This window comes from Colobus angolensis, unplaced genomic scaffold (assembly GCF_000951035.1).
Source record: "Colobus angolensis palliatus isolate OR3802 unplaced genomic scaffold, Cang.pa_1.0 Scaffold24, whole genome shotgun sequence".
NCBI lineage: Eukaryota > Metazoa > Chordata > Mammalia > Primates > Cercopithecidae > Colobus > Colobus angolensis.
This window is the reverse complement of record NW_012115599.1, coordinates 12,413,780-12,438,374: the sequence shown is the minus strand read 5'-3', so window position 1 is coordinate 12,438,374 and position 24,595 is coordinate 12,413,780. Positions and strand designations below refer to the sequence as shown.

Below are 24,595 nucleotides of genomic sequence, written 5' to 3'. Positions count from 1 at the left end.
CAGCTCACTGCAACCTCTGCCTCCTGGGTTCAAGTGATTCTCCTGCCTCAGCCTCCTGAGTAGCTGGGATTATAGGCACCTACCACTATGCCCAGCTAATTTTTTTGCATTTTGAGTAGAGACAGGGTTTCACCGTGTTGGCCAGGCTGGTCTTGAACTCCTGACCTCGTGATTTGTCTGCCTCAACTTCCCAAAGTGCTGGGATTACAGGCATGAGCCACTGTGCCTGGCCAATATTTAATGAGTATCATCTGATTGGTAGGTGGGTACATGGCAGATTTTGATAATATAACATATGAGCAACAAATGTGGTCTGGATGGGAGCTTAGGGAGTCCAGCCTAACTATCAGGAGTCAGGATCCACCTTTTCAGATGCATTTAGCAAACTTTTGGGTCCTTAATATGATGAATACAAAGATAGAATAAAGACTGACACCTTTCCCCAAATATAGATCACAATAAAGAAGGCTAGAAAAACAGAACAAAGCTAAAAGTGAAAAAGGGAAAGGGATTTCCCAGAGGGGTGTAGGGAGATAAGCGCTAAAGGGTGCCCAGCTCTCTGTACTGTGGAGTCTTTGTCTTCCTCCCACATACACTCTTTTTCTTAACTTCATAATCTGTTAGTAAGGGGATTAGTAGTTCACTAACCTCTTCAAGGATTTTACATTTATAGTTTTGATTATTTACAGGCAACCCAGAGTTGCCTGGGCTCTAACAGTTGGTAACTTTGCAGAGTCACACGTTTGGATTGCAGGTGCTCCGAAGCTGATAGTTATCTAACAGGCCAGGCTAACAGCTCAGAAAGCCTTTGCCATCCTCTATTTTGTTTGAGCATGTCGAGGCTTTTATTAAAGAATGTAAAGGGTAACTTAAGTTTTTCAATTACACCTTGCTATATTTTATGGGTTAATGTCATTATGGTATTGAGGTATTTTGGGACTTTATAAAGGTCTTGGGAGTATCCCTTACAGATGTCAATGGTTTTTCATACTGAATTAGGGAAAAATCTGTTTAGATCTCAGGGCATAAAGAACAGCTGAAACTATACGTATTCTTGTCCATGGAACAAAGTAATCATTTTCTTGCTCTGAGTTAGTGTTTGTGAGCGCGGGTAACTAAAGAGGCTTTGGGTTGCTGCACTGGTTGGAACCTGAGATTCAGATCCCCTTTAGTGACTCTCTTGCCCTCTATCCTCCTCTCAGGTGACGTGGAGAAAGCAGTGACTGAACTGATTATCGATTTTGACGCAAATGCTGAAGAAGAGGGTCCCTACGAAGCTCTATATAATGCTGTCTCCTGCCATTCATTGGACAGCATGGCCAGCGGGCGATCGTCTGACCGAGACTCCACAAACAAGGAGGCTGAGGCAGCAGGAGTGAAACCTGCTGGAGTGAGGCCTGTATGTGACCCAGGGCCTGCACCTCCTGGGGGCTGTGTTGGCAGGCTGGCCCGTGAGGTGATGGGGCACAGGGAAAGGAAGTATGATCCCTGGTGCCAGCTCATGTTTCCGAGGCCTGGAGCCCATTTGTTCTCCTCTTCTTCTTGGGGCTCTGCTGGGTCTCTCTTGCTGAGTGTACTAAAACTATACAGATCACACTGAGGTAGAGTTTTATTTTTTCCGATTTAATTTTCAGTATAACCAGCTTGCATCTTTACGTGACTTCATTGGCCTTAGAGCAGATTAAAGCATTTTATTTCTATTTAGCCTTAGTGTTGCTTCTGTCTTTGGAATATTTGCTGTATATTATCTGTTTTCTCTCTGAAAAGCAGAAACATATGGTGAAAGAAGCTCACTGAAATGAGTTCCTATCTGTCCTGAGCATATGCTCACCATCCACTTACCCTGAAAGGATTCTCCATTTGGATTCTGGCAGGTTCTAGATTCAGCAGTGTTGTAGCAGGGCTTAACGTTGTATTTATTAGTATGTGACATTTCTATTTTATCTAATTATAATGCCTCCAGCCACTGAGATAATAGGATGAGAACAACTCTGAATTTTCCCTTCTCAAGGTCCACTTTCCCATCTTTCTGTTTCTTTCTCTAGTACAGATGCTCCTTGACTTACGATGGGATTATATCCTGATAAAACCATCGTAAGTTGAAAATCTCATAAGTCAAAAACACAGGTAATACACCTACCAAACACCATAGCTTAGCCTAGCCTAGGTTAAATGTGCTCAGAATACTTACATGAGCCTACAATTGAGCAAAATCATTTAACACAAAGGCTGTTTTATAATAAAGTGTTGAATAGCTTATGTCATTTATTGAACACTGCACTGAAAGCGAAAAACAGAATGGTTGTGTGAGTACTTGGAAGGACAGTTTCTACTGAATGCGTATTGCTTTCCCTCGATGATACGGTTGGAACATTGTACCATCGCAGGTCAGACAGTCTGTACCTGCTTTTACTTCTAGTCTTGTACATCGTTCCTGAGATAGCTTACCCCTGGCTTCTCCCCTAGGGTTATGTTGGGAGTGTAGGCCTGAATACACTGGTCCCACTGACCTTCCTGCACTCCAGGCACAACAATTTCAGGTTTTGAGCACTGCCCATTAGCTAAACTGACCATTGCTCTAATGAGATCCTAGTGCTAAGCCCATCTAGAGACATATTTTCAGGCCCATGTTATTTCTTCCTGTTGGAGGGGCTGGCCTTTCCCTTTTGGTCTGAATCTGGCTTGTGACCATTTTAATGATCCTTTGGCTGCAGGTAACTCTTGTTTCTTGCAGGTGTGCCTTGGGAATGGCCTTATGATTCTTAGAGTGCTCTTTTTCGTTAGACTCCTTGCTGTGCCCTGAAACACCATTTTAGTATGGATCTTGGAAAGGCCCACAGTCCAGTGGTAGTCCACCAGAGTGGATGTTATCAAGGACTGTGACAAAACTCCTTGTGAGGGGTGAAAGCAAGTGCGTGTGCCGAGCACCACCAGTATAGCGCTTCTATAGACAGCTAGTTTTTTCACTTATTTTGCTTTTAGGCACAACTGAAGAAGAAAATCCAGGTTTGGAGGGAGGTGGTGTTTTAATTGGTACTTATAGGTGATGCCCATTAGGGGGCGCTGCAGTCTTTGCAAGAAGCCACTCAGGGTTACTGAAGAAAGCTGAGAATGAGTTCCTGTGATTGATTTCCACAGGTCTCTTTGTTCCCTCCTGCTCTCCCCGCTGTGGTCCTAAGCAGAAATGGGTGGATGCTTTGCCATTTTTACTTGTGTATGTTGTGGCTGTGCTGTCTTCCGGGCCCTTGGTAATTAACTGTGGCAAAGGGCCTGTTTACCTCTTGGTAAACACAATGAATGGTATGTGTAAATCACCACTGTACTTCTAGGCCCTGCTCCAAAGTTTTCACCTTAGAAAAAAAGAGACACAGGTATTTCTGTTTCCTTCCCGTGTCCCTGGTGATTGTTTCTTCCACAAAAGGCTTCCATATTGTTCTTTCTAGGCCTTTTTAGCATTAGGAAGGCTTCTAGGATGAGTTCTTTTTGTTGTCGTGTTTCCTTTTTGTTTTTTCCCCTCAGTTACTTGGTGTCCCAAGGTTAGTTAACTGGTGATGGATACAGGCCTGCTCCTTTTGCTGTTCCCTTCCTTATAAGGTGACAGTGGGACCAGGTTCCTGTACTTCTGGAGCAAAGAAGGGTGGGGAAAGTGGGACTTAGTGGGACATCTGATATAAATAGCTTTGTTTGGCTTGAACATACAGACTTGTTTTGAAGTCGTTGCCATTGGGCATCCATCTGGTTCCAGGGTCTATGTGAATGACCGACTTCTCAAGATAGAATACTGAGCAGTGAAGCCTATTTTAAGAGAGAGATTATGGATGCCAAAATGCTAATGCGGGTAGCTCCTAAAACATGAGAAACATCTTTCCATGCAGATTTTGCTTGGGCTCTCGCATAACTCAGCATTCTCTGCTTTGACTTTCTGAAATACCCCTGTTTTAACAACACAGTAAACAAACCTACAAGCCAGGGAATGAGCCTGCAGGACAGCTCTGGTTTTGGGTCCCCCACTCCCTTTAGTAGGAACACTGATTCTCAAGCATGACCAGGGCTTTGGAATATAAACAGTGCTAAAGGCCCTGCAGGTACAATGGTAAATATCTCTTCAGCTTTCAGTTTTCCTTCATCAGGATCGTCCTGTGTATTCCTGAAATTGTTTACCCATGATCTAACTTATTCTGTGTCACCTCTTCAGTGACTTTCTTATTCTAGAGCAGGGGTTGGCAAACTACAGTCCACAAGTGTCTGTTGTGAAAAACTTTATTTTGTGAATAAAGTTTTATTGGAGCACAGCCACACTCGTTCATTTACATATCATCTGTGGCTACTTTTGCATTATAATGGCAGAGTTGACTGCAAAACCTAAAATATTCACTATATGGCCCTTAAAGAAAAAGCTTCTTTTCCTTTTAAAAATGGGTTTAGATGGGCTGGGCACAGTGGCTCACGCCTGTAATCCCAGCACTTTGGGAGGCCCAGGCGATCACGAGGTCAGGAAATCAAGACCATGCTGGGTAACACAGTGAAACCCTGTCTCTACTAAAAATACAAAAAATTAGCTGGGCGTGGTGGCTAGCGCCTGTAGTCCCAGCTACTCGGGAGGCTAAGGCAGGAGAATGGCGTGAACCCAGGAGGGGAGCTTGCAGTGAGCCAAGATAGCGCCACTGCGCTCCTGCCTGGGCGACAGAGTTAGACTCCGTCTCAAAAGAAAACAATTGGGTTTAGATGAAATAGAGTTTCATATAATACTTATTTATTATTGAAGGAGGCAACCAAGGATAAGAGAACAGTTTGAGCTTTTTGCTAATAAATGGGAATAGACCAGTATCAGAGCATTAACGTTTCAACAGCAATTAACATTTTTGTCCTTGATTACTTTCCTCATTACTTCCTCAATAACTTTGATTCTTTAGAACAAATTTCACAGGTTGATTTCTTTTGATCCAGTGTTTCCTCTTTCTAGAGTAGACTGAAAAGTGAGCCACTGATTTTCCTAAGGTAAAGTTTTATGTATCAGTATTATGAAGGACATTTTCTAACAAGGCAGTTGTGTGTTTTCAGTACTGGCATTTCTCACTGTGGTCTAGGATATGAAAGAGGTGTTTATGGTCTCTGCCACAGACTTCGAAAACTGTAAAGCATGCTAATTGAATTGTGTATGTGTGCACAGAGTTCTCCATCTGTTCAGAGACTAAATCTTGACTTTAGTCTCTCAAGGGAGTTCCGTACATTATTCTTTTTCATTTCCAAGGGCTAAGATGAGGGCAAACCAAAAAATTAGATACTTGATAAAAGAGATAGCAAAATATTTATTTTTTTCTCTTCTTCAGAGAGAACGACCACCGCCTCCAGCAAAGCCACCACCGGATGAAGAGGAAGAAGACCGCATAGATAAGAAGTATTTTCCCTTGACAGCTTCTGAGGTAGAGGGTTGTGGGTTTATTCTCATTGCTGAAATTTGACTTTGTTGAAAAGGGCATCAATGTGTACTTTAAAAAGCTTTGCTTTCTCATCTCATCAACTCTTTGGATTATAAATTTGTATTATGTGTACTAGTAATCTGGAATAAGACCTTTCAAACTCACAAAGAATTTTAATATAGCGCTCGCATACCATACCATATGGAAAGTAAAATGTACATTTTCTCCTGGCTCCAATAAGCTGAACAGTCTCACTTTTTGCTTTTAAGCCTCTTGTCTTTTGATACAAGATGTAGAGCTTCCCTTTAATCACTGTTCCCTAGACTGTGCCTCATTAGCAAGCTTTAGTGCTTCCGCCCCAAACATCTTATTCCTGTTTTTGTATTTTTTCCTGTTCATTTCACATGAAGACTCTACACCAGGACGAACATGAATTGAGCCATGAAGACTCAATTAGAAAAGACATAGGAATTATGTGGGATGGCCAGGGCTGGAAGATCAAAGAAGTTTATTTGAAAAGAATAGTCTACCCTTTTGAAAAGGAAATGTTATCATGAGGCAAATAACTCAGTCACTTAGAAGTGTGAAAAAATTGTGTTGTCCTTAATCTTTCTTCTTAAAAACGCTCTGCTAACACTTCCTGCCATTAGGAGAATATATGTATGGAATATTTATTGAAAATATTATATAATTTTAATAGTCATTTTGTAGCTCATTCAATGCCCTATTCTCTAATTTAAAAATCAGCTAATATAAAATAGTTAATTACTCTCATCACTTTATCCCTAGATATATATATATCTCACACACACACACACATATATACACACACACACACACACACGTATATATATATTTTTTTAGATGGAGTCTCACTCTGTCATCCAGGCTGAAGTGCAGTGGCGTGATCTCAGCTGACTGCAAGCTCTGCCTCCCGGGTTCACTCCATTCTCCTGCCTCAGCCTCCCGAGTCGCTGGGACTACAGGCGCCCGCCACCACGCCTGGCTAATTTTTTGTATTTTTAGTAGAGACGGGGTTTTACCGTGTTAGCCAGGATGGTCTCGATCTCCTAACCTTGTGATCCGCCTGCCTCGGCCTCCCAAAGTGCTGGGATTACAGGCATGAGCCACAGTGCCCGGCTGAGATACATTTTCTAAAACTTGCTTCTGAATAGCCTGGAATTCTGGATCAGTTGGACCAGCATAGTCATGGGAGATGGTGAAATACTGAATTTGCTAATTTACTGGTGATTATAGGTACCTGAATATAGAGGTGATATGACCTGCATATGATCCAGGCAGATTTTGTTCATATGTTGTAGTTTGAATGTAGTGTGAATGGTCTTCTTCAAAGTGTACAATTATGTATATTTTTTGGACTCTGTTGTCTTTCACCATTTTTCCTTATACTGTTAAAGCTTAAATACCCTAGACCCTATCATATCTCGGGAGACACTGACTTCATCAAACTTAGGCTTTTGTCTTTGGCAAGCAATCTGCCCCGATATTTGTATTCCTATTCCTAAGCTTGGTCATTGTCAGATGACTCATAGAAGCCTTTAGGGGAAGCCAGAGTATACCTAGCCGTAGGAGTGCTTATCAGGTTAATGACCTGATCATGAAACTGGCTTATAAACATTAGATACATATACTCACGCACATACACATGCTGTATAAATGTTTTTGCCCATAGAAGGGGCTGCCAGCTGCATCACGACTGGCTGTAGTCTTCTCCGTGCTCAGATGTGCTAAGTATTCATGGAAGCTGCAGCTGCTGGAGTAGCTCTTCCCAGAAGGCTCCCACACCCCAACTGGACATTCCACTGGTCACAGTTAGGTGGTGACTGCTCATAGCTTTGCTCTGCAGCAGAAATGTTGCTTTCCACATAGCAAAAAAAAGTATATATTATATATGTATATATGTGTGTGTGTGTGTGTGTGTGTATTTGGCTTTGATTTATTGCCAGTCCTGGAGGAAAGAAAAAAAAAAGGTTAAGGAGTAATTTAGTAAAGAGCAGAATCCTTTCTGTTGAAAATCAGTTATTGCCATATTGACTATTACATAGGGCTTCTGGAGTGGGAGCTAGGAAGGCTCAAAGAAAAGCAGTTTATTGCTTTATTGTGAGGATTTTTAATCCCATAGCTGGTAGAAGCCAGCACCAAGAAGAAAAGATCACTCTGCTTGTTGTCTGGGTATGAGCAATTGGATGAAGAAAAAAATGAAAGTTGAGGGAAAATGAGGCCAAACTGGTCCAGAATCAGGAGAGTTGACTTTTATGGCCATAGCTCTGTTGTGAGCTTTCTGTATAACCTTGGACAAGTCCCTGGACCTCTCTGGGAACCAGGTTTGTCATCTACAAATGAAAGAGCAGAACCAGGTGCTCTCTGGCTGTTACTGTGATGGTTAGGATCCCTTCCAGCTCTGGCATTTGATGGTTCTCTGCCTCTATTTGTCCTGCACAAGAACTAGGCACAGAGAGAAAGCAGGTCCGGTGGGCCTGATTTTCCACATGGAAGTCATCAGCCCTCTCCTGCATGAGAAGAAAGGATATTATAGGCTGGGCATCCAGGCTGTCAATTACCTCCCTCTGAAGGAAGCATGCCTGAGGCTATATGAGAGCTCTTCCCGTGTGTGGAACACTCAATCAGATTTCCAGGGCTCTGTGTAAGTGATAGCTGTAGGTGCGTAAACCTGCAGAACACAAATCCTGTCTGTACTGCCGGTGGTATTAAGTTGACACAGTGTGAACTGCTTAATGGCCCCTCTTTGTTCCTTTAATTGTGTTCCTATGAAGAGGCAAAGGGATAAGTAATATGAGTAAATGGCTCATAGTAATGAAACAGCTTTTAGCTTCCAGATAGCTTGCTATAAGTGGAGGTTCCTGCAGTGCTTAGCAGAATTTTGGAAGGAGACAGTCCTTTTGCCTTTAGAGTGGCAGCCTTGTTAACAAACGGGAGCTGCAGTTTCTCATTTAGTCTGAGGCTACTAGAGTGCTTGTTGTCTCATTAGGCCCATAACACAGTGAGCTATGCCTTGAGAAGCAAAAACCTGATGAACCACCAACCTGATGCCTTTCCAGTGGGCTGAGGGACATGTCAGTATGGAAGGAAGTTTCTGTGTTTGCCAAGGAATCACATTTGTAGGGCAGCATTATCTGTTAGATGGAATTGGGAATTCCCCACCCCTCATCCCCTTGTTTGTAATACATTACTTGTCCGAGCCAAACTGATCAAGAAGAGATCTTAAGCCTTGGTTTGCTGTTCTAATAAGTAGGATTTGTCTTAACACTAGCTTATTCTTATTTTTCTTCTTATTTTGCCTGTGAAACAGATTGGATTCTTAGGGCAGCTGGGCCAGAATTATCCTCTAAAGCAAGGATATCCATTCTTTCTCCCAGAGTGGCTGTAGCACTAAATGTGGTGTCTACAGCTTGATTCAAGGGAAAGCGTGGCTACTGTGGTACCAAGACTAGCTGTGGCCATCAGGCCCTCAGCTGGTCAAAGCCTTACAGTTGCCAGGTGTAGGAGCCAGCTCTGGTTCCGTTATTTCATCAGAGATACTTGACTATCTGGATTAGGGATTTCTCAGTAGACAGCTGCTTTTTCCCCCTCACTGAAATTCAAACTTTCTGGCCACTTGACTCTTCAGAGCAGAGATTGGTGGAAGCAATTTAAAATTGTATTATCATAAAGGTTATAGGAATCCAGTTTTGGGGATATCCTTCCCTATAACCCTCAGGACCTCTGAAGAAAGGCTCACAAAAATAGAGATGAACTTACAGACAGGTTTGTTTCTAGTAAACATTAAGTGTTGAGGGTCAGTTGGAAGTCATTTTGGTTTCCTCTTGAGGAGGTGGGAAGGATTCCAGTCTTTGGATAGTATATGTGCATATTAGAAAAGAAACATGGAGGAAGAGGTCTTCCTTCTCAATGGAGCATGGCTAAGAGCTGCTTGGCAAGTATTAGCCTCAGAAAAGAGATCATGCAGAACACCGTAGGCATGGGAGATACAAGAAAGGAAGGATCTTGGATTTTATTTGCACTTTTTGAAGACTAAAATCAAAGAAAGGGGAGTTTTTTGTTTTTGTTTTCGTTTTTCCTTAGAGACAGTATCTTGTTCTATCACCCAGGCTGGAGTTCTGTGGCACAATCCTAGTTCACTGCAGCCTCAAACTTCCAGGCTCAGGTGATCCTCAGAAAGGGGTGTATTCTAGTCAAAGGCCATTCAGATTTGAGATACAGGTATATATCCAGAAATGCAGTTGTGATTCTGTGTGACACTTGAATTATTCACCTTCTCTTTTCCACATTTCTTCTTCTTAGATGAAAAAAGAGCCAATAATCGAATTTGTTCCACACTCCTGTCTTGATATTAGCCACATGCACAAAATATACTGGATGTTTCTCTCCCTTAGGTTCTGTCCATGAGACCTAGAATTCATGGGAGTGCAGCCCAGGAAGAAGACGAACACCCTTATGAACTGTTGTTAACAGCAGAGACAAAGAAAGTGGTGTCGGTGGATGGAAAAACAAAAGGTACGTTCCCCACAACTCCTGGCAGAACCAACTCCAAAGGGATTTTTAAAGTTTGTGATCCTGAGTGGAAGGGGAAGATGTTGTAACTATGATATTCTTTGGGTTGTGGCGATTGGGTTTCACGATGGTCTGGGATGGTGGGTACATTATGGCTTTTCATTTCCAATACGTGACCTATATGCTTTAGGTTGGAGTTGGCTGCCACATTCAGCATGCGAAGCAAGGAGATGGTTAAGTCAGACTAGGTGCAAACTGTGGGAGGAGAGACCACCAGCCCCATGGCAGAGATTGATTTGGGGTCTTAAATCATAAACCCTCAAGTTAATGCTGTGGAAAAACAAGCTCAACAAGTCAGTCCCTTTGGGTTCAGGCTGACGGCACAGACTCTGCTTTTGAGTCCTGACCTCAGAGTGAGACACTCCTGGGGAGGGGCCCGTGATTGGCTGCCACCCTGTAACTAGAGTGCTCTGTCGCCTTGGCCTACTTTCATTGCCTCTGCAAAATTCAGTTTCCTCTGTAAGGGAGTGAGCGCCGCAGTACTGAGATCCAGCCCGTCGATATAAGTGCAGTCACGACAGAGGTGAGTGTGCACTGCTGGGGAATTTGTGTCAACTCCTGTTCTAAGGAAGCATAAGGGGCAATGCAGTTCCCACTGCAGTTTGAAGGAACTCTAGTGACCTTTCCCAGCTCTCTACAGCTTGCAGGTATTAGGGCCTTCATGGGGTATGCGTACCTTCTTTCAACCCTAAGACATTCCATGGTTCAGGTAAGAACAGAGGATGAGATGGTTTCCTTTGAAATGCCCTTTGCTTAGATCTGTCAGTGCTTAGAGGGTGGCAAAGAGAACGTGTGCATATGCGTATGACATTGTAGACTTTATTTTTAATGGCCCTATTTAAAAGGTTTTCTCTTGCATGCAGACATTGTGGTCATTTTCATAGTGTTTTTTTTGTTTTGTATTTTATGGTTTCCATTTGGAGCTTTTAAAAAAAGTTGTAATTTAGATACAGTAAAATTTATCCTTTTTTGTGTATAGTTCTGTGAATTTTGACAGATGGAGTTGTATAACTGCCATCACAATAAAAATATAGAACAGTTTCATCCCCCAAATTTTCCCATGTTCTTTTGTAGTCAACCCCACTCCTTTCCCTTATTTCTGACAACCGCTGCTCTGATGTCTGTCCCAATAGTTTTGCCTTTTCCAGAATATCATACAAATGGAATCATATAATCTGTAGCCTTTTGAGCCTGGCCCCTTTCACTTAGCTAATACATTTGAAATTCATCCGTGTCATCACATATATCAATAATTTGTTCCTTTTCGTTGCTATTATCCCATTGTATGGATATACCTCAGTTTATCCCTTCCCTAATTGAGGGATATTTGGGTCATTTACAGTTTTTGACAATTATAAATAAAATCATTATAAACATTCACTTACAGGTTTTTGTGTGAACAGAAGTTTTCATTTCACTTAGATATATACCTATGAATGGGATTGCTGGGTATCCCAGCAATAGATGTTTAACTTCACGTGAAATATATAATATGTTTGACTCTATAAGAAACTACCAAACTATTTTCCAGAGTGATTATAGCATTTTGCGTTCCTATCAGAAGTGTATGAGAGTGATGTACATCTACTTGCTATATATATCATCCCTTGCACTTAATATTGTCAGGTTTTTAAAATTTTAGCCATTCTAATAGATATGCAATGTTAGTTCATTATGGATTTAATTTGCATTTTGCTAATATCTAATGATGTTGAGCATCAATTAATGTGGTTAGTCACCATCCTTAATATCTAATTAAATGTCTATCAAATTTTTGCTCATTTAAAAACATTAGATTGTTTTCTTATTATTGAGTTGTGAATTCTTTATATATTTTACATACAAATTCTTCATTAGATACATGATTTTCTCCCCATCTGTGACTTGTCTTTTTGTTCCCTTAACAGTGTGTTTTGAAGAGAAGTGACTCTAAATTTTGATAAAGTTCAATTTATCCTTTTTTAAAATATGGATAAGGTCACCAATCTTTTTTTTTTTTTTTTGAGATGGAGTCTCTCTCTGTCACCAGGCTGGAGTGTAGTGGCCCAATCACAGCTCACTGCAACCTCCACTTCGTGGGTTCAAGCAGTTCTCCTGCCTCAGCCTCCCAAGTAGCTGAGACTACAGGCATGCGCCACCACGCCCAGCTAATTTTTGTATTTTTAGTAGAGACGAGATTTCACCATGTTGGCCAGGATGGTCTCGATCTCTTGACCTCATGATCCACCCACCTCAGCCTCCCAAAGTGCTGGGATTACAGGCGTGAGCCACCGTGCTCAGCCACCAATCTTTTGTATGTTTGTTTGCTAGCAATTTTACAGCTTTAGGTTTTACATTTAAATCTATGATCAATTATGAGTTAATTTTTATATATGGTATGAGGTATGGATCAAGTTTCATTGTTTTACAAATGGCTATCCAATTGTTTCTGCATGATTTGTTGAAAAAGACCTTCCTTTCTCTATTGAATTGTCTTTGCAACTTTGTTACTTGTTTCAGACATTCTGGTTCCATTGTCTTTCCCATTCAGAATCAGCTTATTGATTTCTTCCCCACCCCGCCACCTAGTTCTTAGTCAACGTGCACAGCTTGTTGATTTCTACAAAAAGTCCAGCCGGGATTTTGATTGGGTTTATATTGAATCTATATTGATAGTGAAAAATTGATAACTATATTGAGTCTTCCAATCATATTGGTAGTTTTTTTTTTTTTTGGAGATGGAGTCTTGCTCTGTCACCCAGGCTGGAGTGCAGTGCCATGACCTTGGCTCACTGCAACCTCCACCTCCCAGGTTCAAGTGATTCTCCTGCCTCACCCTCTCATGTAGAGGGGATTACAGGCATCCACCACCATGTCTGGCTAAATTTTGATTTTTTAGCAGAGATGGCATTTCGCCACGTTGGCCAGGCTGATCTCGAACTCCAGACCTCAGGTGATCCGCCTGCCTCAGCCTCCAAAAGTGCTGGAATTGCAGGCGTGAGCCACCAACCCTGGCCATATTGGTAGATTTTTAATTAAAACATTTAGAAAAGGTGAAGAGGGCACCAATGCCCTCTCTAGTCATTTGATAATAAAATTGATAATAAATTACACTTAATAAACTAACCCTTAAAAAACAAGCAATTAATTAATGCTCTGTTTGAAAATGGTTCTTAGTGAAGGAATAATTTTTAGCATCATGGAGGAGGGAGATTCCAATTCTTTCTTTCTTTCAAAGGTTTCATCTGGAACCACACAAGATAATTGACTCAACCTTTGGAAGAAAGAAGAGTGGAAGGTTAGATTAACTTCATAAGCGGGGCTGGTGTCCTTAGCTACCAAGTGTACTTGAAAGGGATTTTGTATCCCCATATAAAGAGATCATTAGGTTAAGGAAGGAACTAACAATTAGGAGTTTTGGTTACACATCTGGTCCTCCTATGCTTTGGTTTCTTCCAACTCTTCTATATTAGGATAAGTGTTGTGAGTAGGTGGTATAGAAGCAGATTTAATTGAACCACAGGCTGTGGGATGCGCCTGCCTCAAGGCTTGCTGCTTAGATCACTCAAAGAGCTTTCAGACAAAATAGCTGAGACAGTGAATATGAAAATGGGCTCTGCTAGTTTCTCAGAAGCCTTGCCTATCCTGGCAGCCTGGCAGGAAAAGCTAGCCTAGAAGGAATGCCTGCTAAGGTTGGTATAAGTGAGGCACATCAGCAGACCATGTTGTAGGTATTACTGAATCTTTTCTGCATTTCCTTTAATGTCTTGTCTTATGCAGCTTTTATGAATTAATTGATCAGTTTTCAAAAGGCCATGTTAGTGAGACTACCAGAGCTTTTAACCCCGCCTTAGTATAATTCAAAAAACTACAATGTGTGAGGGGTGGGGTGGGAAATTTTTAAAATTACATTTTTAGGCTGGGTACAGTGGCTAACTCTTGTAATCCCAGCACTTTGGGAGTCTGAGGCAGGTGGACTTGAGCCCAGAAGTTGGAGACCAGCCAGGACAACATAACAAGACCCCCATCTCTAAAATAAATTTTTTTCATTTTTAAAATTTACATTTTTATATTATCTTATTAGTATGTGCTTACTGAGGAAGAAAAAAAAAATTCCAGCAATACAGAAATGAATATAAATAAAATGCTAAGGTTCTTCCCACCTCCCTGTTACTCACAGTTGCTAGAGGTGACCATCGTTTGAAAATGTGGTAGGCTGGGCATGGTGGCTCACACCTGTAATCCCACTACTTTGGGAGGCCAAGGCAGGAGGCTTGCTTGAAGCCAGGGTTTCAAGACCAGCCTGGCAACATAGTGAGACCCCATATCTGCAAAAAAAAAAAAAAAAAAAAAACTTAAGTAACTGGCTTTTAATAGCAAAATAATACCATCCTAACCTAACCACAGAGTTCAAAAAGAAAGTGTGGTATATATGATTCAGACCATTTGTTATCTTTATACAAAAGTGACTATGTGAAATTCTTTGTTTGTATTTAAGCTAAAATGGGATTGTATTTTACAAACTTTTTGTGAACTTGCATTTTGTATTTGCCTTGTCTATAGAGCACAGATACAATTTTATCTTAGTTCTTAAAATCTAGCTAAATATCCCATAACTCATTTTTTCCTTCTCCAGTTCCTGGGTGTTGAAGTTGTCGCCAGGATTTCTGTTATAAATTATGCTTCTGTGGACATTCTGTGCGTATGTTCTTAAATACATGTAAAAGTATGTCTCTAAAAAAGACTGATAGAGGCCGGGTGCGGTGGCTCAAGCCTGTAATCCCAGCACTTTGGGAGGCCGAGACGGGTGGATCACGAGGTCAGGAGATCAAGACCATCCTGGCTAACATGGTGAAACCCTGTCTCTACTGAAAAATACAAAAACAACTAGCCAGGCGAGGTGGCGGGCACCTGTAGTCCCAGCTACTCGGGAGGCTGAGGCAGGAGAATGGCATAAACCCGGGAGGTGGAGCTTGCAGTGAGCTGAGATCCAGCCACTGCACTCCAGCCCGGGCGACAGAGCAAGACTCCGTCTCAAAAAAAAAAAAAAAAAAGACTGATAGAAAGTAGAATTAGCAGGTCAGAGTGTATGTGCATGTCTAGATTTAATGGGTGGAGCTAAATTGCCCTCCCATAATGGTGAAGAGAAATACGCTCTTCATACCTTCACCAATGTGGTGTATTATCAGTCTTTAATGTTTTCCACCATGATAAGCAAAAAAGGTGCTATTTGTCTTTGGAACTGAGCAACTTACCTTATTGATTAGCGTTTTGTGTTTAATCTATGAGTTGCCTATTTTTTTCTATTTTTCTACATAGAAATTAGTGGTAGTAGAAACACTTTTTTAAATACCTGTAATATTTGACCAAAGTAGTGCTCAGAGGAAAGTTTATATTCTTAAATTCATTTGTTAAACAACAAGAAAGATTAAAATGTAACCAAAAGAAAGTAGCAGAGAGTTAATAAGAGATCGTTAGGGAATTATTGAGATAAAAGCAGATAGTATATTTCTCATACTTTATGTTATGTGTGCTACACCTTAGTGAAAGAAAGAAAAGTAGAAGAAACCAAAAAGAGAGACTTGATCATTAAAATGAATTTGTATTTTTTAAAAGATTTCTGACAATTTTAATCAAGAAAGAGAAAAAAAACCACTACACGTGAGGATGCTATAAAGAATATTCTTGGCCGGGCACAGTGGCTCATGCCTGTATTCCCAGCACTTTGGGAGCCCAGGGTGGGTGGATCACTTGAGGTCAGGAGTTTGAGACCAGCCTGGCCAACATGGTGAAGCCCCGCTTCTACTAAAAATACAAGAATTTGGCTGGGTGTGGTGGCTTATGCCTATAATCCCAGCACTTTGGGAGGCCGAGGCAGGTGGATCACAAGGACAAGAGATGGAGACCATCCTGGCTAACACAGTGAAACCCTGTCTCTACTAAACATACAGAAATTTAGCTGGGTGTGGTGGTACACACCTGTAGTCGCAGCTACTCAGGAGGCTGAGGCAGGAGAATCACTTGAACCTGGGAGGCAGAGGTTGCAGTGAGCCGAGATCACGCCACTGCACTCCAGCCTTGGTGACAGCGAGACTCCATCTCAAAAAAATGTATATACAAGAATTAGCCAGGCGTGATATCACACACGTGTAATCCCAGCTACTCAGTAGGCTGAGGCTGATAATTGCTTGAACCCAGGAGGTGCCTCTTTTTTGAGACTCTTGTCTCAAAAAAAAAAGAAAAAGAACATTCTTAATTGTACATTTTTAAATAACTAAAAGAGTATAATTGGATTGTTTGTAACACAAAGGATAAATGCTTGAGAGGATGAGTGCCTCACTCTCCATGGTGTAATTATTCCTCATTGTATGCCTGTATCAAAACATCTCGATAGGGTGCGGGTGGTTCATGCCTGTAATCCCAGCACTTCGGGAGGCTGAGGCGGGCAGATCATGAGGTCAGGCGATCGAAACCATCCTGGCTAACACGGTGAAACCCCGTCTCTACTAAAAATACAAAAAATTAGCCGGGTGTGGTGGCGGCACCTGTGGTCCCAGCTACTCAGGAGGCTGAGGCAGGAGAACGGTGTGAACCCAGGAGGTGGAGCTTGCAGTGAGCCGAGAGCTCCAGCGAAAGAGCGAGACTCTGTCTCAAAAAACAAACAAACAAAAAAAAAAAAAACAAAAAAAATCTCATGTACCCTAGTATATACCCACAAAAATTAAAATTTTTAAAAAGTTTTTAAAATTAAAACTTCAAAAAATAATATAGCCAGGCACAGTGGCTCACACCTGTAATCCCAGCTCTTAGGGACGCAGAGACGGGAGGACAGCTTGAGCCCAGGAGTTTGAGACCTTCCTGGGCAATATAGTGAGAACCTGTTCTCCACAAAAAAGAATAGAAAAAAAGACAAAAAAGAATATATAACGTCAAATTAAGAGATTTTAAAAATTAATAATAAGATGATTTATAGGAATAAATTTTATGTGGTTAATCAGAGTTGCTGCCATCCCCTGGGAGCGTTTAGAATTGTTTTGGGAGAGTTTTGGTCCGTCACAATGACTGGTTAAGGTGGGGTTGCTGCTGGCATTTTTCCCCTGGGGATCAGGAATGCTAAGCATCCTATACTATGCGGGACAGTCCTTCACAGTGAATAATTTTCCCACTAAGAAATGCCATTTGTGCCTATAGAAATGACAAAAGCTGACAGAAGTGGAAAGCCTTAATAGATCTGTGAATTTGAAAGCCTATCCTCCAAAAAGACTCGAGGCCCATGTGATTTTATGGTAGTTTTATTTAATTGGGTATTCCTGTTAAATTATTTCAAATGTAGAAAAAGTCTTCTGAAATTATCATACAGGGCAAGCATAACCAAGAACAGTGATTCCTGTTTTGTATAGCATAGTCATTTATTTCTCCTTCATGTTTAATTCTTTGCTCACTGGATGTTCTGGACATATTACCACTCAGAGAAATAGTGGACAACTTTCCAGGTTTGATAGCAAATGGGAATGTAGCCAAGAGCTCTAAAAGCCATCGTGTTTTCTGTGGTGCTTTAGCATCCACTAATAGTGCTTGGGTCCAGGTAAAGTGGTACTTAAGAGAGGACAGTGATGAATGATTATCTGAAGACAGTGATATATGTGGACTTTTTGGCGTGCAGCTACACTTCAGAAGTTTTTGAGATTAAGTCAGTATTGCTGAGAGCTACACATTTGAGTCTACGCACAGTTCATGCATCAGTATGAAGACCTTAATCCTTCCAAAGGGGAGGAAATGGTTTTTAGCTTCTCCCTTTACTCCTATGTCAGAGTACCAATTCCTTAGCTATTGGGGAATTCTAGAGTGTAAGTCTTGGCTTTTCCTGTGCCAGTTTTGGATTGTTTTCTCAGTGTGCTTCCAACTATAGTCCCACTTTTACTGTTGGTTTAATGAGATTTCAGGAAGAAGAGAAAATAGGTACCTGTGTTTGATCTATCATCTTTACCAAGAAGTCCAGGCTAGATTTTCAAAATGAATACCCAGGAGTATGTTTGGATGCTTTTTCCAAAGGGAAGACATATAAATGAGACAGTCTGACAATTAAGCCTTGTCTTCAGCAGCTTCCTCTTCTCTCGCCATCTTTTTTTTTTTTAAATAGACAGGGGTCTTGCTCCATTGCTAGGTTGGAGTGCAGTGGTGTGGTCATAGCTCCCTGCAGTCTCCAGCTCCTGGGCTCAAGCAATCCTCCCTCCTGCCTTAGCCTCCTGAATAGCTAGACTAAAGGCATGTGCCACCATGCCCAGCTAAAAAAATTTTTTAGAGATGGGTTCTCACTGTATTGTCCAGGCTAGTCTCGAACTCCTGGCCTCAAGCAATCCCACCTCAGCCTCCTGTGTAGCTGGGGTCACAGGCACAAGCCACTGCACTTTACTTTTCTCATCTTCTTGCGTTAGAGGAGCTCCTGCCCAAAGTCCTGGTGTATAACTGTCTTCTTATTAATTTATATTTCTGAGTTGGAATAGTTCAATTTTCTTTCCATTGTAGAACAAGTCCAAGCCTTATGAACTGTGCTTCTAAATTTTCCTCCACCAGATGTATTGACAGCCGTTTATATACATGTATATTATGCATTTATATACATGAGACTTATGTAAAATAACTGAAAGATGACAGAATATGTTAAATTCATATGAAAGTGGTACAAAAGTAATTTTGGTGTCCAAAAGAGGGATAAATTATGTCAGTGTAAGAGATCTTGGATGGCTTTATTAACGAAATCGCAGTTGAGCTGAACCCCTAGATAGAGTTATACCTGATAGAGTTATACCTAGATAGAGTTATACCTGATAAGGAGAGAGCATTTCAGGCAGGAGGAATGGCATAGACAACAGTGAGATGATGGGAGGAGATATAGAGAACATGTCTGGAGAATGGTAAGAGTAATCCGGTTTGGCTGGAACAAAGGGAACTTGTCATAGAGCATTGGATCTCCAGCGTCACTGTTTATTCCCAAGACAATGCAGTGTTATTGAGGCTTTTTAAATTGGGTGACAGGATAGGAGCCACACTTCAGAAATATATAATTGTGGACTCTTAGATTGCTTAGACTGGGAGAGACTGGAGGCGGGAAAGCCCTAAAGTCAAGAGACTTCACAGAGTCTCTCTAAGGTAATTGGAGCCCAGACTAGAGGGAGAGTAGGAAGTTATACGAAGGGAGGTATGAGTGGGAGAGGTATAGAAGAAGCAGAATTAACAGGACCATGGAACAAAATGTATAGAAATCAGGAGAGGAATTTCAGGATGTTTCCGAGGTTTGAGCTTGGTTAATTGAGAAAATAATGTACGACTAACAGGAATAGAGAATCGAGGGAGGGGCATGTTTGAGGGAAGATGTTAAGTCCGGTTTCAAAGGTGTTATGTTTGAGGTGTTTTAGGTACCAGAGAACATCCAAGTAAAGATACTTCATAAACACTTGGAAATATGAGTCTGATGAGAGATGTGAAGATTAGAAATATGGATTTAGGAATCATCCAAGTTGAGGTGATTCTTAACATAAAAGAGAATCCAGGCCGGGTACGGTGGGTCTTGCCTGTAATCCCAGCACTTTGGGAAGTTGAGATGGGTGGATCACTTGAGGCCAAGAGTTCAAGACCAGCCTGGCCAACATGGTGAAACCCCATCTTTTCTAAAAATACAAAAATTTACTGAGTATGGTGGCACATGTCTATAATCCCAGTTACTCAGGAAGCTGAGGCATGAGAATCATTTGAACCTGGGAAGCAGAGGTTGCAGTGAACCAAGATTAAGCCACTGCACTCCAGCCTGAATGACAGAGCAAAACTCCGTCTCAAAAAAAAAAAAAAGAATCCTTTTGCTGAGAGATGAGAGAGATTGAAGAGGTCCAAAACAGCACTTAGCCTGGGCAACACAGTGAGATCTTGCCTCTATGAAAATAAAAAATTTAAAAAAATTAGCTGGGTGTGGTGGTGTGCACCTGTAGTCCTAGCTGCTTGGAGGCTGAGGTGGAAGGACTGCTTGAGCCCAGGTGGTCGAGCCTCCTGAACTCCAGCCTGGGTGACAGAGTGAGACCCTGTCTCTAAAATAATAGTAATTTTTTTTTTTTAAAAGAGTAGAGCGGCCGGGCGTGGTGGCTCAAGCCTGTAATCCCAGCACTTTGGGAGGCTGAGACGGGTGGATCACGAGGTCAGGAGATTGAGACCATCCTGGCTAACACGGTGAAACCCCGTCTCTACTAAAAAAATACAAAAAACTAGCCGGGCGAGGTGGCAGGCGCCTGTAGTCCCAGCTACTCGGGAGGCTGAGGCAGGAGAATGGCGTGAACCCGGGAGGCGGAGCTTGCAGTGAGCTGAGGTCCGGCCACTGCACTCCAGCCTGGGCGACAGAGCGAGACTCCGTCTCAAAAAAAAAAAAAAAAAAAAGAGTAGAGCTTGTATTTAGAGGCACAAGGGGAAAGAAATGTAGGAAGATAACTGGGATAACGCAATATCTTAGGAGCCAAGGCTCAGTGTGACAGAAAACCCTGAATAACTGTGGTTTGGACAAGATAGAAGTCCAGAGTGGGAGTGCTAGGCTTAATGGCAGTTTATGACCATTAAGGACCCAGTCTCCCTTCTGCCATCTCATAGTTCAAGATGGCTATCCAAGTTCAAGCCATCAGTATGGGAAGGAAGAAAGGGGAGAATGGCACTTTAAAGATAGTTCCCACAAGTTACACATGCCACTTTCACTTATAACCCACTGGCCAGAACTTGGTCATGTGGTTACACCTAGCTACAAAGGAGGTGGGAAGTAATTGTCTTTAGTCTAGGTGGCTGTGAACCTGTCTAAAAGTCCCATAACCAAGGAAGGAAGGGTGGAGTGGGTACTGGGAGCAATGGGCAAACAGTATCCATTGCTACAGAAAGAGCTAGAAGAATGAAAACTAGAAAAAAGGTTAGGCAGTTAGAAGGCCATTGGTAAATCCTAAATGGGGTCTAATTTCTAAGGTAGGAGAGAAGTGATGAAATTACCCCCCAATTTTTACATGGTGTTGAGAGTAGTCATTAAAAAAGTTTGATCTGTCTTCCCAGGAAATTGATGTGATTGTCCTCCAAAAAGTACAGGTGCTGTGGGTAAAGATGATGGCTTAAAGAGAGCAGAAGAGATGAGGAAATCGATCTGACATAGTTTTCAAGAGATGAGTGAAAAGCTTACTGGGCCTGGTAATCAGGCTGGCATTTGAATTCTTTTTCTAGCACTTACTGGATGGTGACCATTATTTAGGGAATCATTTAACCTCTTTAAGCCTCAGTTTCTACATGTAGAAGGGATACTAATTCTTACCTCATGGTGGTTGTGAATATTAGAAAGAAAATGCTTGGCATAGTGTCTAGCACAGAAGGAGTAGTACTCAATAAGTAGTAGCTGTTGGAAGCCAGCTGAGGTAGGTGAATTGGTGAGGACTCAAGTCAGTTGTTTCTTGAGTATTTAAAAGGGCTCAACATTCCAGCAACTGGAGAAGAGAAAGCAAATGGCTATGAATACCCAGTACAGGAACTGGCAGAAGATCAAGGGGAGCAAAGACAGCAAATGTGCTATTAAATTAGTCATGGTTAGAAATCATGGCTGGTTGGAAGCTGATCCGGGCAAAGCTGGTATATTGAAAACTAGGGAAGTTTGGGGGCCAGAGGTCAGAGGTCCAATGACAGGCAGAGAACAGACTCTTCAGGAATTCAGGGAAGTGGGGGAGATATAATGAGATAATCAAGACCAACTCACTGTGAAACAGTCTTAAGTCCCAAAGCTGGGCTATACCTATGGGCCCCAAGGTGAGTACAGATGGCTCCTAGTCTGAAGATTTTCCACTGTGCTGTTACATGTAATCCCAAACCAAACTTGCAAAAATACTGGCCTTCCCTGGCATTTGAGTTTTATTTAGCCTCATTAACAGGGCTACTCAGAAGAAATCAGTCTCCTTTGCAGAGTCAGGAGAAGGGAAACCAGCCTCTGTGTGCAGTGTTAGCATGATGAGCTAAGAGTTCAGAAATGACTGTAAATGAAAAATGGTGATAATGATAGCAGCTATCATTTACTGAATGCTTCCCACGGGCCAGCTGCCATGCTGATTTCATTTATGTTGATTATGTCATTGTATATCTCATGACAGATCTTCAGGGTAAGGCTATTTTTGTCCCTGTTTCAGAGCTGAGGAAGAAAAGGTTAGGTATTGGAGCTGAGACTTAAACCCTAGTGTGACTGAATCCAAAGCCTATACTTTTAACCACGAGGCTAAAACCATTTCATCAAAAGCCTTGCTGCTATTCATGTTCTTGACATCATAGAACTGGAAGGGACCATAGAGAGGTCGTTTAAACACAGATTCAAACCAGCCTAAATTCCAAAGCCCTGGAGAATGCATCCCAGGCATTCATTTTTTGAAAGAGGCCTAAAGAGGAAAAGTCACAGGGCTGGAACTAAAACATGGGCTTCTTGAATCCCCATCTAGCTCTTACTCTATTTCTCATGTTGCATGGACCAAAACGAACTCTCAGTCTATTTGTCTTATCAAATTGCAGTCTTCAGCAAATGTCTGAATAACCTAGTCAGGACCTTCCTTCCAGGGAGAGCCTGGTGACCCTCTGAAAGCAGCCATGTACTTGGGAGTTCTCCTGCACATCCATGGTTTTTGACGCTCACCATAGTCACTAGGCAGCTGGAGGATTCCAATCCTAATGATACAGAGAACACAAAACAACCTGGGACACTGGGTCCCCCAGCCTTCTTCTCTGGGCCTGAGGGTTGATTTGAGTTAGCAACTCCTCACATGAGCTGCATTCTTCATCCTTAAGTGGGCAGAGGTGAATGAAAATGTGTAAATGTTAAAATGTTACTATTCAAAAGCCCTTGAGATCCCATAGCTCATCATAGTAATTAAAATGCAGCAGAAGACCCCTTGCTTCGGTAGCTCACAGGGTAAAAGGAAAATGAATGAGGATCACAAGTTGATGGGATTGGGAATTAGCATGCTGGTGTGCCTTATTGTGTAGAGCAGCTGGCCTTGATGTATGGGTAGCATAAGAAGCAGGCCTCCCTCCCTGTGTGCCGTTATCTCCTTGTTTCTCTCCTAGAAGGGCAGACTGTGGGAAGGGCAGAGCTCGGGGAACATGAGAAGTAGCGTGGGAGAAAGGCCTAAGGGTCTCTTCTGCAACTTCACTAGTCCCTGGCATGAGGTTTGTTGCCCAGGGTGGTCTCTTAACTCCTGAGCTCAAGTGATCCTCCTCCTTCATTCTCCCAAAGTGCTGGGATTCCAGGAATATGCTGCCACACCTGTCCCTTCTCTGCCTTTTCTAATGTATTTTTACTTCTCTGTAAGCCTGACAAGGTCTTACTTCTCCTTCAGTGCTCAGATCGAAAGCTGCCTCTTCTGAGAAACCTTCTGGTTCAAAGTAAGCAGACTTTCCTTTTTGTCTGCCATGCATATGGTTCATGCCTGTCTTAAAGCATCTATTGAGGCAGACTTGGTGTCTTCATTTTTTTTTAAATTATTTTTATTTTTATTTTATTTTGGGGGAGACAAGGTCTCGCTCTGTCTCCCAGGCTGGAGTGCAGTGGCATAATCATAGCTCACTGCAGCCTTGAATTCCTGGACTCAAATTATCCTCCCATCTCAACCTCCCAAGTAGCTGGGACTGCAGGTGTGCACCACCACACCCAGCTAATTTTTAAATTCTTTATAGAGATGAGGTCTCACCATGCTGCCCAAGCTGATCTTGAACTCCTGAGCTCAAGCGATCCTCCCATCTCAGGCTCCCAAAGTGTGGGGATTACAGGCGTGAGCCACCACACCCAGCTTCTTTATCCTCATACCACCTGGGTGCCTCCTGAGGTCAGACACTTCATACGTTTGTCGATGGGGTGAGTGGTTACAGTGACAGTGCTGGGGCCTGTCTTAGAGTTTCTCACTTCAGCCCTCTCACCATATTACCTTCTGTCCCTTCCTTCTGCTGCTCAGAGTTATGAGGATGGTGAAGGTAATGAATGCTTGTGAAGTGCTTTATATCTTACACAGTACTTTCATGGCCTTATCTTTGATGATCCTTGTGACAGACCTGTGAGGAACGGAGAAGTAGTTGGTCTCATCTGTGAGCAAAGTGTGTTGTAACGGATACTGTGTGGAGGATAATAACAATTTTAACATCTGTTGAGAGTGTGGCATGTGCCAGACATGGTTCTTAATGCATTACACGTATAATTTAATTACCGCAACAATCCCCCAATTAAGATCCCAGAATTGCACAAAGAAGTGAAGTAATTTGCTTAAGAACTGCTTCTTGATCAGTGTACTCTATTGTTAGCACCTTGTCCCTAAGAGACCTTATATTATCCTTACTTTACAGAAGGAAGAAACCATTGAGTAATTCTTTTCCCACCCATTGATCTGCCAAAAAAACTCATCTTGGCCTTGGATGTAGTTTTTAATGGGAACGAGAACACCAGCCTTAGGCTCTTAGATCTCGGCAAGCTTTTCAGATACCAAAGTGTCTTTCTTAGGAATTGCCTGGCTAAGTCATATGATTATAAGAATTTCTTTCCATCATTTTTTATATTCCACACAATATTG

At 42.0% G+C, this 24,595-nt stretch overlaps 1 protein-coding gene across 2 annotated transcripts in view; it reads left to right on the top strand.

Annotated features, from left to right (window-relative positions):
* The window catches only part of ANKS1A (ankyrin repeat and sterile alpha motif domain containing 1A), a 200,045-nt gene that overhangs the window by 94,718 nt on the left and 80,732 nt on the right, over window positions 1–24,595 (top strand). For both annotated transcript variants that reach the window (XM_011945402.1, XM_011945400.1), the window contains exons 8-10: window positions 1,203–1,399; window positions 5,331–5,423; window positions 9,836–9,956. In XM_011945402.1, the coding sequence (XP_011800792.1) occupies window positions 1,203–1,399; window positions 5,331–5,423; window positions 9,836–9,956 (411 nt within the window). The remainder of the gene's footprint in view (window positions 1–1,202; window positions 1,400–5,330; window positions 5,424–9,835; window positions 9,957–24,595) is intronic.